Genomic DNA, 16262 nt, shown 5'->3' on the forward strand with positions numbered 1-16262 from the left:
ATAAAACGCGGCCAACAACAACAACGACGCGATGCTTGGGAAACACCAACGGACAGACCGTATCCTGTGCGAAACAACTTGTTTATACTTTGGCTCGTTCACGTGTGCACACCATTTGGGAAAATCTTGATTTGGTGCCGATTCTCTGCATTATTAAAATTCTTTGTTCTCACATTTTAATGACAATTTATTGCCGTTCGTTGTGTTTCATTCGTTTCATCCGCTGGTGTTCATTCATAAATTGAATCGATACCGTTGCTCACGAAGCTTTAAAGCCCATCAAAAAAATCGTACTTTTTGTCAGGCATAATATCAATTACAGCCGCCCACTTTTATTGAATCGATAATCGGCTGGAAATCGTAATGATGAAATACTATGTGCAAAATGAAGCATATGTTTTTATTATTCGATCGGCCATAAAATCTCACACCGAATCGAATCGAATCGAAATCGACCGGCGCAATATTAAATTCAAATGTGAATATGGGCAACAGGCGCATATCGTTAAATGTAATTTCTGAAATGAACAAGCATTCAAACATGTTTTGTCGAAACATTAAACAACAAATAACACGAAATTGACTTTTTTTCCCCAATAACTTGATTAGTTTCGATTTCCCATGCGATCACTTCGCACTCTTCAAAAAAAAAAAACGAACATGTAATTTCTTTCTCGCTCTCTTTGAAAGGTTTTTGTTCTTTGCTGCACTGATTTGTCGTGTGTATGTGTCTTTCTATGGCTCCGAAACAATATAATTTCGAAAACACCTCGTACATGGACTTTGCCTGTTTCAAATATATTTGCTCGTTTCGTTTGCACGTTTGCAATTGCTTGTAATTATTCTTTAAATGTTTCCCGCGTATCAGTGTGTATCGATCAGTTAGTGACAATTTTTTTTTTGTTGCTATCTCTCTTCATCTGTCGAAATTCAGCAACTGTGGCAATCGATGGTAAATTGGTTTGGCACGATCTTGAGCACGTAAAATGCTTGTATGCAATGGTAACGAAAAAACGTTGTGATTTTATTTTGGGGCCGTAATTCACGCGGTTTCAATCAGATTTCGATTTTCGAGATTCAAATCAATCTAATTGTTTTTTTCCATTGCTACCGTTCATGACTTGGCAACAATAACAACAACAACAGCAACAACGATAACACACACATACATACAGCATTCAAATCTCAACTCTCGCTCACTGAGAATCGTGTGCGAACTGTGTAAACTTCAAATAAAAGTCATTAGATCATAGATATGAGCACCACATAAAAAATTACATAACACATTCGATCGATGCAACCGTGAAAATCCGTGGCTACTTGTTTCCCTCGGATATGAGCTCAATCGAATTGAATTTGAGAGTAGGCATGTGGTGTGTGTGTGTTTGTCTCTCTGTGACAAAATAAACCTTTCCTCAGCCCCAACACACACCAACCATCGAATGGTTATGTCAAAATAATCGTAAAATTAAATTGAATTCATTAAATGGCTTTAATTTCTGGATAGGAAAAATTAATTGATTTGTGTATATGTTTGCATAGCATCAAGTGATTATCGAGAGGCAGAAACATTTATCAAAATTAATTAAAAAGCGTCGATTTGCCGATCGCTTACATGATTTTTCATACCATAATGAAATGTTTGCGTGCAAATCGCTCAAGCGAATAGAAACACAACGGAATAAAAGGCCACTCTGGTTCCTGGTTCTTTTTCGTTTTGATAGAGATAGAGACTTGGCTAAATAACAAACCGGTAGAAAAACATAGCAGTGGATTTTGTGTCTCTCCCTTTTTCGCAGCCTTTGTAATTGGTCGGTTTTTTCCTCTTTCCATACATTTGTTTCTTCTTTCTTTTTTTTTTATCACCCATTACCACCTGTTTGGTGCACAAATGTGTTTCGAATTTAATTAAAAAACATTAATTGAATAGAATAAGTCAAAAAATACCGAGAGAAGTGCCTTTTAAATGAGCATTGGGCAAGTGGATGTATGTACAACGTACAAACACACACACACACACACACACCTCAGGATGATACATCGCACCAAATGGATACGCGCGCGCGTTTTCGCATTTGACCGATTCACAATTGTACCGGAAGCATTAAACACTCCGGTGATGGTACAGTTTTGCGCTTCTACGTGTAAAATACATTTTCAGTGAATGAAACGCAAATCATTATGTGCTCTCGTTTTTTAATTGCTTAATTTTTCTTGATCAATTAAACAGAGGAAACAACCCGGAAACCAGTTTAGAAAAAAGAATAAAAATAGCTTTGAAGAGTGGAAAAAAGGGAGGGAAGACACAGAAAGAAAGAGCACATTTTGGATGAGTTCTTATAGAACAATGTATGTCTAGTGCATTGCCTATTTCGCTGCATACATTTGAACTTCGGCTTTGAATATGCCTACGATTTTGGAATAGCTAAAGAACCGCTAGATGAAAACTCAAATGAAAAAAGATGAATAATAAAATGAAAGACGAAAATAAAAGCAAAGTTAAAGCATTTAAAACAATCAAATCGAAATTCTTTCGGAATATTATTCCCATCGCTCGAGCATTTTCTCATCACGACTCCGCCAAATATGGCATTTACTATGTGAAAATCATATCCATGCGAATAAAGTTGCCGCACAAAAAAGTGGTTTGAACGCAACAACAGCAAACAAACAAAAAAACGAAACCAAATTCAAACCGATATTAATGAGACAATTAGTTCTGTGCGGTGTGTGTGTGTGTGTGTGTGTGTGTCCGTTTTTCTTTCTTTTTCAAGTGTTAATAAAAGAGAATGTAGGCAAATATTCGCGTTTTTCTCCGGCGGATTCCTGACAAACGATGAGGTACTTGTACGGCAGTTCTGTGGCTGCTATTGATGATGAGTGAGCCGCTATGTGATATGCACTGTTTTTTGTGTGTGTGCGCGCGCATTCCCCAGGAAAATTATGATCGATTGCCCAAGAACGGCAGCGAATATTTCATGTTGTTCTTTGGCGCGAATAATTTCAAAAATGCAGCACATTTTTATAAAGGAGATGTGAATTTATGTGTTATGGGCTCACGTTCCATTCCGAAACATTGGATGCGCATATAAATCTACGTGACTGGAAACGACTAATACGACGACGACGACGGCACATTGCATTGATGCAACGAAGATTTGTTTGTTCTGTGCTCTTGCTATGCACAAAACTGAACACACATAAAAAAGCAACGCACAACAGCCACCGAGTACAAACACAATAACAACATCGACAACGACAACGAAAAAAATGCTTAAAGAAAATTATATATAATACAGAGATTTGTTCTGAAAGGAGCGTGTGCGTTAATAATGTCGAGCACGAAACATTTATTATTACAAATGCGAGATAGATGTTGGCCGTGTGGTGTACAATCGAAGATAAAACCGTTACTGAATTATATTGCAATTCATCTGGTAATTCCTCTTAATTACGATGAAGCAAAGGAAAAACAAAGCACAAACACACACATATACAGAACGAATGATTAAGATTACAAATTTTCTGTGTAAACAAATTATTATTGATGAATATCTCTTTTTATGCGGTGTATTTGAGAGATGGGATCGTTTTTTGTTGTTGTTGTTGTGTCGATGCAACGAATTGAGCCGCATTTGTGCACGATTGCCGTCGCCGTTGCGTACAAAAGTCGATCGAATTGTCTAAAGATTTTTGTGCTACTACTAGAATGTTAGTTTGAGATCGAATTCGTGATCTGTTATCGATGCAAATAAGAAGCTATAAATTTATTTATGTGAAACGAAATGATTGTTCCAAATCATAGAAAAGTCCATTTGATTGCATGGTGAAATCAATTGATACATTTTCCTATGAGTCATTACTAAGGCATTTGAATGGCGTTCTGAAAGAAAAAAAGCAATCGTTTTTGAAAGCAAAGTGATATCAAAAATTGAATGCACGAAACACGCATATTCTCGCAGAAAAATACAATGTGATTATGAGCACTGTTTAAAATTATTTGCATAGAAAATGAAATCATTGATAGAGAGAGAGAGAGAGAGACACGCACATACACGAGCGAGTACTTTCAATATGAGCAAACAGCAAGCAGCGAGCAAAACTAATGACAAATAAATAAATCGAATAATTATTTATAAGCGATGGCTTAACATACGACCACAAAAAAGCACAAACACCGAAGACATTCACTTTTAATTCGATAACAGTTCTCCCAATAAAAATGAAGCGTTTCGCCGTAATAATCCACCTTCTCTGTCTATCTCCACCGCCGCTATCGTCGTTGTTGCCGTTGACCATGTCTCTACGAATGTTTTTTTTTTAAATAAATTTGATTTGCACATATATATATAAATATTTTCCTTCAATTTGTAGCCGTAACTTATTTAACAACAACAACCAATCCGATATCTGCGTTTCGTTTAATTATTTGAACCGAATGTGTTTCTTCTTATTTATATTTCATTAGATGTACCAAATGCAACTAGAAGAAATAATGGTAGCAGCAAAAAAAAAGAACGCACGTCAAACAATTCTCTCGTATGTACTCTCGAGGCAGTTAACATTAAAACTGTTCTAATATATAAATATAGAAAAAGCATATAGTACCGAATCGCAAATATTGCCCAACGACTATTGGCTGTAATCCAAGCGACCGTACGCTACTGCTATGCTGAAGTTAAATTATGTGAAAATCCTATGTGAGGAGCAAGAAGTAGAAAAAAACGTCCACGTTCAATTTTGTTGTTGTTGCTTCTATTACCTCTCTCTCTCACTCTTTTACACTTTCCATGGAAACAGCTCAAGTATTGAAAACTGTTGCGCGCCAAAGCGATAAATGATCAATAAATCACACAATTGCGTTTGGTTAGTCAGCACATTCATCGCACCAAACACATTATAAAAAACGATTTATGTCGTTTGATTTGATGGTTGCGTATTTATGTATCTGGACGAAATGTGTGTCTGTACGGCAGTGCATGCCAGTACGACGAAATGATTAAGTGTCTCTACATGCTCTTCTGTTGCGTGCATATATGCACTTTTTGATTTGGTCACTACTTTTCTGGGCTGTGTCTAATGCATGATTTACACATTTCTATGTTGAAGCAATGCAACTGAAATGGCCCCCGCCAATCGCTTGAACACGAAAACACACACCGCTTTTGGGTGTGTACCAAAATCGATGTTGTTTGATAAATCTAAGCGGTTTCCAGAGGAAAATCCACGATATTTACACAATTAGCACCCGACATGGTCTCATAAAATGCACGCGCTCACACTTTTGGTGTGTACATAAATAAACACAATAGCCGAATGTGACTCAGAATCATGAGCAAAAATTGGCCCAAACACTGATATTTTTGTGTGTACATTTTAGAAAAGACACAATGACATTTCACCGTAAAACAAATTGTCACATGATTAAGCATGAGGTTTTGTTTTAATGAGGTGCACAAATTAGTGCACACGGCAAATAAAAAAAAACAATGTAATTATTATAAAATCCAACAAATGAATTCCGAATTCGATGTAAGTGACAATCAAATGTTGGAAGAAAAAAAACTTTATCAAAGTCAAAACTGGTGATATGCATCTAAACAGCAATTGTTAATTACATGTGTGTGTGGCCAATATGTCAGTCGATTAGAGTGATTCAAAGCGCAGATTTATATTTGCCTAGCTGTCGATTATTTGCACAAAAAATCAACCTACGTGTTAAATGCATTTACAAGTCTTTTGTTTACGCGGTGTGTTTTTCACTCTTTCTCTCTCTCTCTCTCTCTCTCTCTCTCTCTCTCTCTCTCTCTCTCTCTCTCTCTCTCTCTCTCTCTCGGTGTGCGTCTACAATAAATTTTCCAACCAATAATTATATGGTGCGCCACAGATTTTGGCCGTCAATTTTATCTATTAACATGGAAACGTTAATGATGTGACATTCAATAAATCTCTTTTTAATTGTTACTTTAATTTCCAGCTAATTTGTACTTTTCATCGATTAATTTGTTTCGGTGCTCTATTTCAGATTGGGTGATTAGGCGATTTCTATTGATTTTTGAACAGATAAATTGGCGTATCCATTCAACGCAACACTCCGTCGTTTTGACCAAGATTAATAAATGCATCGAGCGGCCAACTGTGCCAACTCAATTTTCTATGAGGTTTTCTGAATAAGTTTTTCTACACCGAAAATTGAGCGCAAGATGTGTTTTTTCCGTTTTCTCTTAAGCTCCAAACTGTTTCAAGAGTTTTTATGATCTGAGAAATATGAGTCGAGAGAACCGTTTCACTTATTCAATGAAGAAAAGTGAGAAAAGTAGCAGCATTAGGATAAATTGGTTCAAAGTAGCGGTACGAAAGTTTAATCTGTTAATTGGTTATATATTTTTAGTACTTAATTATAACTTTTCCAATTTATTAAATTTTTATTCTTTTATTTCTTTTTTACGGATTATTTTTATAGCTTCTGGATGAATTCAACGATGGAAAGAAAAAGATTGAATTAATTTGAACCGAATTCGAATGTAAATCTCTTTGAATTTCGTTTATTTGTCTATTTGAAATGGCCTTTCAATCGACGTGGCAATGGGATTGACAAAATTAGTGTGATTGGTAATATCTTTGGTGTGAGATATTAGGTGTACTTTGTGAAAGTCTGATAAAGTTGAAAGAGATATGAGTGAGAACAGAAATAAATTAAGAAGAATTCGGAAGAATGCGTTGTAAATGGAGTTCAAAGCATAAGTGTCCATCTTCAAATTGAGATAGTTTAAGTTACACCATCATAATGGCTTTCATAAAAACTAATTTAAAAGATTACAGCTCTTCCATCATTTCGACCGGTTGCTTATTTTTCTTTTTATTTTCCCACCGTCATTCTCGTTATCACACATTAGGAATGGAAAAAAACACAATAAGCTAATAAATACATAATTATTGCGAGCAATCATTGAATTTGTTGAGTGTTTTTCCTACATGTTAAATGGGAAAAATGAGAGAGAAAAAAGCACCAACAAGAAGCTAGCCAATCGCTCATTTTCCCGGCGATGGCATTCCACATATCGTGCGCGTATGCATTCAAATCCGCTCTTAAAAAAAGAGATCGCCTTACGGTAACAACGAAAGAAAGAAGCAAATAAATTACGACACTAATCGCTCGTCATAATTTATATATATAAAGTGTCTGGTTTCTGTCGCGAGTGTTCGGCCACTTTTTACATTGATGGCATCGATGTTATGCGTACGGTTCGTCTTCTCGCAGATTAAGGAAGGGTTTTTCTAAAAAAGGCATTTTTTGTTTATTTTCGTAATTCATTTTTGGAAGTTCGAGAGAAATTTTTGTTCATGTTTTTGGTACTATAAGTATCTTTAGCTGATAACCATGAATTATTTGATCATTTTATCTAGACTCGCGGCGAAAGCACTCATGTGTCATATATATATATATATATATATGAATGTCCGAGAATGAAAACGCAACTTCTATTCACAACATCGGTATGTTGTTACACTTACTACATACCGATGTTACGCTTTAAAAAAATCTTTTTTGTTGTTACACTTTGAAAAAATTCGATTTTGTTGTTTCATTTCAATAAATTTTTTATTTTTGTTTCACTTATATGTGTTGTGAATAGAAGTTGCGTTTTCATTCTCGGACATTCATATATTCTATTGGGAGTTTGTAAAATTTATACAGACGCATAATTTTGCACAAAATAATTTAAAACGAAAGAAAAAATTGAATGAAAATTTGCAATTTTTTTATCTCCAAATTTTTTTCCGAAATTGGTCTGAACAAATCGTTTTTATTACTATGGAATATCATTGGCAAAAACCAACTTCCATGTAAATGACTTTTTTCTGTATATTTTTCCAAAGCAAATTTTAACTGTTCACGCATTTGTTTGATGTTTAATTATGCGGGAAAAATTTCAAAAATTCTGCTGTTAATGTAAGAATTTATGGTATTCAAGCCTAAATTGAATGAAAAGTAATTGAATTTTCACCAAACATATTCCATTTACACTGATTCTAAATATTATTTTTCTTGTTTGTCATAATCATTAATATAATTTTGCACTAAAAATATATTCGTATCTTGAAATTCTTTTCAATCTTTTGCTACCGTACTAAATGATATTTGATAATAACTATTCGTAGAAGTGAGAAAGCGGAATAAATTATATTGATATGAATCGATATGTTACGTATGCTGTCATAAAACTGAGCGTCTGCATTCAGTTTCCTCCTTTTATTTTTCTCTCTCTCTCTCTCTCGCTTTCTTCCTTTCTTCATCGTCGTCGTTGTCTGTTTTTGCATGTTTCAAGTTTAATCACTGGTTGAAAGCAAGACAGTTGTGTTATCGCTGTTTCTCGAAACCACGAAAGAAAAGGCGTCCCATTGACACCGAACAAAACCGATGGCGTTACGTATAGTATTTGCTTTACGACATGTCGCATCTCATTATTTCCGAAAGCGAGTGATTTTGCGTGCCTCTATCAATGGGAAATTATCATCGCTCGCGCAATTGCAAACGCAAACATACACAAGAGCACGGCATCAACAGGATCGAAACATTTATTTTATGGCTCAGAGCTCCATTATGGATCGACGCATTAAAAATTGCAATGGGCAAAACCATTCTAAATCAATTTACCCATGCACGAGCCCAACTGGGATAATAAAATCAACGATCTTATCTGGTGTTTGATACGATTCTCTTGTACCTTGCATCATCATCATTATCATCGTCGTCGTTGTCGTTGTCGTTGGCGTCATCATAATTTACATACATTCCTTTTGTTACATTGTTGAAAACACAATACAAGGATAATAGCAGCAATTTTGTTGCTTTGTATCTTTATGTATTGAATAAATAAAATTGCAAGAGCTGTTTCGGTTTATGTACTCTCCTCGGTTTTTTTTTCTGTTACTCTCTAGTTCATTTTCCCAACACCGGTAACTGCTTGGAGAATAGTCTATTTTTACTTTTTGCATTAACGCATGTCTATGGCGGCAAATAGGATTTGACGTCTTTTTTTTGAAGCAAAAATGTTGCTGCGTTGCAGCGCTCATTGTTTTTCAAGGGGTGCTCATGTTTTGAATAATGAAAATAATCTAACGTAAATTAAATTATGGCTTAAAAGCAGCAATTACACTTTAAACCTGTGATCAATATTAATTTTAACTGGTTCTCGTGTGTCTCAATACATACATGAAATGGGTTTGGTTTTGCACGGTTCTTAACAACACCAAAAATGTATGGCATGCATATAAAAATTATGAAAATATTATTATTTCGTCCATTAAAATGATTTCGCGCGCACATTCAAACCAACTTTGTAGCCTACTTTGCCAACTAAAAAGTGCTTCGAATCGGAAAATATTCATTATGGATAATAATATGGAACATAATTTGGTTTAACTTTGATAACATAAACTCTATCGAAACGAAAATGCTGCGATTTAGTCATTGGGATACGAGAGAGCAAGAGAGGAAGAGATTCGAGAATACCTCAAAAGAAACACATGTAATCGATTGGTTTCATTTACATTTGTTGTACGAGCAATGTTCATGTAAATTTGAAGTAATGCTAGTAATGGATTACATTCTGCGCGCGCGCGCTCTCTCTCTCCAGGTATAAAGTGAGTTCGACACAAGACATCTCCCGAGTCAACAAAAAAATAAAGAGAAGAAATGAACCAAAAACGAAAATAACTTCACCAACAACGGAGTGCATCATCGCATTGCATGGTGTGTGCCTATCTTTGGATGGATATGTGCATGAGTCGCACAGAAACCGATGAGAACCGAGACCAGAGAGAAATTCATGGAGTTAAGGTGAAATGGATAACGTGACCGTACAAATTGGTGATATGAATTTTTTTTTTGATTTTCCATCTTTATAACCGAACGTGATCATTCCAACCGATATATTCACGACGTTGTAATTTATTTGATGTTATTCAATGGTATCTACAGCGTGTTTTGCCATTTTTTATGGATGGCCTCTTGCAATAATGGCATCAAAGAGTTAATTCTTCGGCGAGCGAATCAATTTCAATGTTCTTTGTGTGTACGATGAGTTTTTAATGGATTGCCATTTTTTTTCTTCTCCCTCTTCTTTGGCTCGTTCCTGCATCGAAAAAGTGCATAGTGTTAACTGTCTGGGTGGATAGAATGTGCGCGATTTTCTATCGAATAATTTATCGATGGTTTTCATGGGCATTGAGTAGAATAAATAGCCGATAAAATGGATTTCGTTAATATGACACATCAAAAGAGCGATGGGATTAAAGGTTATTCAAATTTAAAATTGATTGCAGTTTATATTATCTATGAATCGTGCTAAATGGCCGTTCATTTCATTGAGAACGATAGAATTCCTTATTACTTAATTGCTATGCTTTGTGAATTGGCCACAAATCGGGTGTTCGGCTCAAAATTCTCGGTGTATTCAATGCGAAGCGCGAACGCGCGATTACAAAGCTACTTGGGTGCTGGAGATTTCGATTGCCGGCCCCTCGCTTACATTTTACGCAGTAGAAATTTCAACGAATCACAACATCGACATTGCTCAAAACATTCGCATTTCAAATGCATAGCAAACGACTTCTTAGACATTCACGCGCCCACATTACACACCTTGCCTAGTTGCATTTTGCACAAGGAATTTTCATACGTTGTTCCACTCACTATGCCAATATATATAAATAGGCTTTTTTTCGGTCGGTCGGCCGTTGCGTCGATTTTTTTTTTTCTTCAAGTGCTGGTAAATGAAATTAATTATAATTTGTACTGGTGAAAATCAGTGCACAAGACGAATACACAAACACAAATACACAGTACACACAGTGCACAGTGTAAGCCTTACATACTGGGCAATACGTCGTATGCAACAGTGAATTTTAAGGTATTCGATATCGAGAGCTAAAATGCTGATTGGTCATTGTGACAAACAACGCCACAATCACATGTAAATACATACGCAACGGAGAGAGACTAACTACATTAAATTGTGCGAACATTAACGAAAAGATCATTATGTATAACTAGGCCAAGGAGCTAAATATTGCAATTCAAGCGAACGTACGTACCACGATACCAAATATAATAATCATACACATCCACATGAAATGAGTAAAAAGCAATAAAAACAACAACAACAACGACGGCGACGGTGACGGTAACAGCATCAGCAGCAGCAGCCGTAGCACCAACAATCAATTCATGCGTTTCACCGCTCTTTCTTCTCTGTCTCGCAATCAATCCATCCATCGAATGACGCGAACGCATTGTGCGACAGATCGTCGTACATAAGAATAGCAATTTAATCAACGTCATTAGCACATACATTTCATAGTCCATTTTTATTGAATTCCCTTTTTTCGCTCTCGTCTTTGTTTACGTGCAATTTGTGTGTGCGAGTGTTTCTTCGTAGAATCTCGTGCAGGATTTCGACGAATGCGCATTACGTATTGTCATTAGCAACATAAAAAAATGTAGTCAATGTGAAAAATGATCTCATGAAAATCGCTCAATTCATTTCATTTTCGTTTCTACCGGAGCCAATCTCTCCAAAAATAACTCCACATAAATGACAATAAGTAAAGTGCGTTTTTTTCTCGTACATATGTCCATTGTTATCGCATCAAATTGAATCGACGTATGCATCTCTATCCATAATAAACATGTTATGTTTGTTTCGACTTCGACGTGTGTTTTGGGTTTCGATGACGAATTTATGTTTATGAATGTGAAACAGGTGTCGTGGGCCCTTTGTTATGTGAACACAACGCTCCAACTCATTCACGGGTAAATATAATTAGTTCGTACGAAAAAAAAAACAGATATAGCCGTAAACAATGCGTACTGAACATAATCAACGTGACAATAACAGTCATGTGCGGATTGATAAAAAAAAGCAAACAAACAAAACAGAGACGTGTGGTAGACGTGGTGTGTGGACAGTGGGCGAAAACCAATCTAATTATTATGAATGGAATTTTTGCAACGGGTCAAATTATACTGACGTGTATTGAAGCACCACATCTAATTGATTTAAATCTCGACGCGAAATTGTTCGACACTCTGATTCAATGCTAAATGGTAGAAACTGGACGGAAGATCATTTCCGTTTTTATGCACGATGTTTTGTTTTTCGCTTCGTTCTCTCGCTCCCTTTGCGATTGAAATGATCAATCAGTTGACTCATGCATAAATCAATTCCGAACAAGATCGATTACAAAATAAAGAACTAGCAGCAAAAACAAGGTATGCATAAATTTTAGCATCGAAGCATACAAGCTCATCGTATTCTTCTTAAACACCGATTTATTACGGTGGTGATTCAGCATAAAAATGGTCTTATTTATTTCTGACTGTATCACCGAAAAATGGCCGTAGGCATAATGATCTTCGTTTTCTTCTATTGAATGCGTAATTCGATCGGGCAACAGCAGTATTAGTAGTCGTAATTTTTTTTCAGCTGATTCTCGATTCCATGCAATAAATAAACGCTGGAAAATGGTAAAGTAAACGAAACCTAATTACATGGTGCAGTGGAAGGAGATTTGCAACCGTTCGTTTCTCTCTCTCTCCACTTTATCTAAAATAAACACCATCAATCATTGGCAAATCAAGTGAAAAACATCATTCTTATGCAAATTTCTAACGATCTTCTTGTCGTTAATGCGCATGGAATGCATACACGTGATCATTATCAGCAGATCGTTCATTTAGTCATTTGGTTTTTTTTAAATTCTTCTACTACCGCTATGGGTGAAGATCACCTGACACTATTCAAACGGTCGTTTACACAATGGAATGTGCTTCAACCGAACACAGCAATTAATGATGAATTGAACGAATCACCGCAGTTCAACGACGGTACATATCGTTTATTTTAATTAGAGTAACCAAATGGAAAATATTTAAACTTTCAAGGGCAGATGCAAACCGCTGTACCACAGATTGATATTATTTAAGAAAAGACGAAAGAAAAAAATAAGACACAATCTAAACATTTGTAACCTTTAAGCTAAACACCACTCGTTTCATTTGTGTTCTTTGAATTTCGGTATCCGAAATGTGTCTATTATTCCATACACGACACATATATATATTGAATTGTTCAAGGATTTTCATTTCTCATAATCAACCATGAACAACCGTGCCCGTGTGTAAATGATCTGATTGCGTTGAATGAAACCAAATGCCGATCACAAGAACAAGATGACAAGACGGTTATTCGTTCGGCTTTTCGATGCTATCAATGAGGAAATGAGTCACGTTCGCGTGTCAGTTCTATTAAACTGGCGTGTGTGTGTGTGTGTGTGTGTGCGCGTTTGTATATTGCTACAGGTAAATTTGATTAATCTTATTCATTGAGTTCGCTTGACTGCAGCATACACAAAAAATCAATTCAACATAATGTCAAATTAGCGTCACCATTTTCAGCTCAATCGAGTCGCCGTACATTACGATTACTCACAATTACTTGGGCGCGAACAAAAAGCGATTAAGGTCAGATATGAATGAACAGGAAATATTTCATTTACCATCGGAACTAACGAGTTATGTAATTGGATCAATATCCGCTTTTTGGTCGCCCGAATCAACGGGAATTGTTTTTCATTTGTTTCACAGGTTTCAATCGCGTTTTTAGATTAAAAACATGCATGTTTGCATGTCAACTAATTTCTTCTTGCATTGCATATTGAAAAAAGATCGCGATGAAAATGTCAAGTAGAACGAGATTGAAATCACATCCTTTCTGATTGAACAGTGCAGATAAGTAATCATTCCATTTAGATTGGTACTGATTGAATATCAAGAAAGGAACTTTCAATTTTATTCGCTTAATCAATGAACAAATACTGTATGAATGTCAAATTCAAAAACAAATTGAATATCTCACAAAACCGACAATGAATTTTTCCACCTAATTAATTATTATTATTTTTTACATTTTTTCAAAAAAACAAACCTCTTCTAAGAATATCCGTTTGAATCCTTCGAGTGTGTGTTTTTCTTCACCCAGTCGAGCACTGCACTCAGATATTAGAAGCCAACGCATTTTTTCGCGTCTCACTTCAAGTTCCATAACACTACATTCACCGTTGTCGATGTAGAAGCCCTCCTTTAAGGCTTTAAACACTTCGTTTGCTTTATTTCTGTCGGCTGCATGGGAAGAAAAGAAGAGACAATCGAGTATTTGAAATGAATTAAAATCGAAATCCCACCCGTTCAGGTCGATTAGGCGATTGAATAAATTAATTACTTTTTATGCTGCTGGTGGACATTTTGCGTTCATTTTCCAGGAATGTATCCATTGGTGTGGACTCGATTTCACTTTCCGTTGTGATTTGAGTGGTGGCCGATTCGGTGCCGGGTTTTAATTTCAATTCGCCGACACTCATGTCAAACTCGCGCTCCGAGTGCAGTGACACTTTTCGGCTGTTTGGAAACATGTCGGCTTTCGTCAATTCGTTGAGTGTTTGCGTGGAAATCGATGATGATGGCGATGACATTTGATCGGTATCATCGTCTTTGTCGGTGTCATCGTTATCCTCTTTTTCCGTATCTTCCTCATCGCTATCGCTGTGCTCGATGCTATCAAGCGATTTACCATCCATGATTGCATTCAATTTTGTGTGTAAATATTCATTGGTTTTACTGTCCATATCCATTTGGAGTGCAGCAATTTGCATGGCAGCCAGTGGCAGTTCATCGGAAAACGAAACTTTTTTCGGTGTCCGAATTGAGGCAGTGTCGGATGTGGTGCTAAATTTACGATTAGCTGAACATTGGCTTAGCTTACGCGACGGTTTGATCGGTGATGTGTCGAGAGTTTCGCTAGATTTTCGTGACGATGGAACCGAGTCCAACGATATTTCGCTATATTTTCGCGGTGGACGCAATGGTTGCGTCGAATCGGAGCATTCATTCGATTTTGGATCACATTTTATCGCATAATGATCAACAATATCAACGGCTCCACCTTGCACTTTATACTCACTGTCAATGGTTTTTTTGGCAACTATTTCATCGCTAGGCGTTGTTTGTGTTGCATTTGTCACTTGAACATTTTCCATATTGAATATAAAACAACAAATCGAAAATCACACACAAAATTCGAACAAATGAATCGAAGTGAATAGGGTTCATTCAATCGTTCTTTTGTCGTCGATCAAAAACTTAATTAAGAATAAACAAACTTGCCTCGACACACCCTCAAAAACACTTAAACGCACAAAATTAAGAATATTTTTCTTAGCTTTTTATCGCAGAACACAGATAAACAAACAAGATCCGCCAATTTATTATTACTTCCTCGTTCATTCACAATATGTGTCTATTTTTCTATGAACACATAATTCTATTCTAGTTTGATGGAACGCGGAATCGATGTGATTTATCACAACACCAATTTTTTTTATGCGATCAAAACATAATTTCTTTTAATCAATTCGATTTAGGATGTTTTGATCGGCAATAATAACAACAACATTAGAATATAACAAAGTTATGAGTGTGTGTTGGTTGGTTCAGTTCGGATAATTTGTAGCAGCGCGAAAACGATTTTACGTTAGTTTCGTCGCTGCTGCTATTCTGATAACCGTTCGCACAACGAATTTCGAAAAAAAAAAATGGAAAGTTACACGACCGAACACTAAAGTAAACTGATGTGGTTGGCCACATTCGATGTTGGCTTCAGGCATGGAGACTGACTTACGTACGCGCCCTGCTGCCGACGCATTGATCTATGGCTATGCTGCTCGCTTTTTTTCGTTGTTGTTGCTGCTGCCGTTGCTGTTGCCGTTGTCTGCTCTCTGATCGAACGCAAACGAGAGACGACGGATTTTTTTTTCTGTTGCTTTTCTTTGACGTTGTTTTTTTTTCTCTCTCACTGTATTATGCTCGGCTGTGTTGTTTCACGTGTGTATGTTTTGTTCGCTGCTCGATTTTTTTTCTCTCTTCTCTTACTCTCCCGCTCGTGCTGTTTATGTATTTGTTGCTGTCGATCTTATTTCTGCCGTTCAGCATCGCACATTAACATAAGATCATTCTCGTTGAAATAAGTCATTCGTATGTTGTTAACCTTTTGCAATTATTGGCCCGAACCAAAAATTCTGATTATCTGAGAAATTCCTCTTCGGTTCGTATCGCTCGTGTTTGAAAGTGAACAGAGATAACAGCATTAGTTTGATATTTGTGTGGAGAAAATTGTAAAAGAAACGATCAAGAATCAAGAGTT

At 36.3% G+C, this 16262-nt stretch overlaps 1 protein-coding gene across 3 annotated transcripts in view; it reads right to left on the reverse strand.

Moving 5' to 3' along the window:
• LOC129578646 (superoxide-generating NADPH oxidase heavy chain subunit C) overlaps positions 1-16024 on the reverse strand; it is a 27936-nt gene extending 11912 nt beyond the window's left edge. The window contains exons 1-2 of one of the 3 annotated variants that reach the window (XM_055467507.1): positions 14286-16021; positions 13992-14185 (exon numbers count right to left, since the gene is read on the reverse strand). In XM_055467507.1, coding sequence (XP_055323482.1) covers positions 13992-14185; positions 14286-15099 — 1008 coding nt within the window. In that variant the 5' untranslated portion in view covers positions 15100-16021. Of the gene's footprint in view, positions 1-13991; positions 14186-14285 lie in introns of all 3 variants that reach the window. The other 2 variants (XM_055467509.1, XM_055467510.1) reach the window with 2 other exon arrangements.
• Between the last annotated feature and the right edge of the window lie 238 nt (positions 16025-16262).

This window comes from Sitodiplosis mosellana, unplaced genomic scaffold (genome assembly GCF_009176505.1).
Source record: "Sitodiplosis mosellana isolate CC-2019 unplaced genomic scaffold, AAFC_SMos_1.0 Smas_scaffold_6226, whole genome shotgun sequence".
Lineage (NCBI taxonomy): Eukaryota > Metazoa > Arthropoda > Insecta > Diptera > Cecidomyiidae > Sitodiplosis > Sitodiplosis mosellana.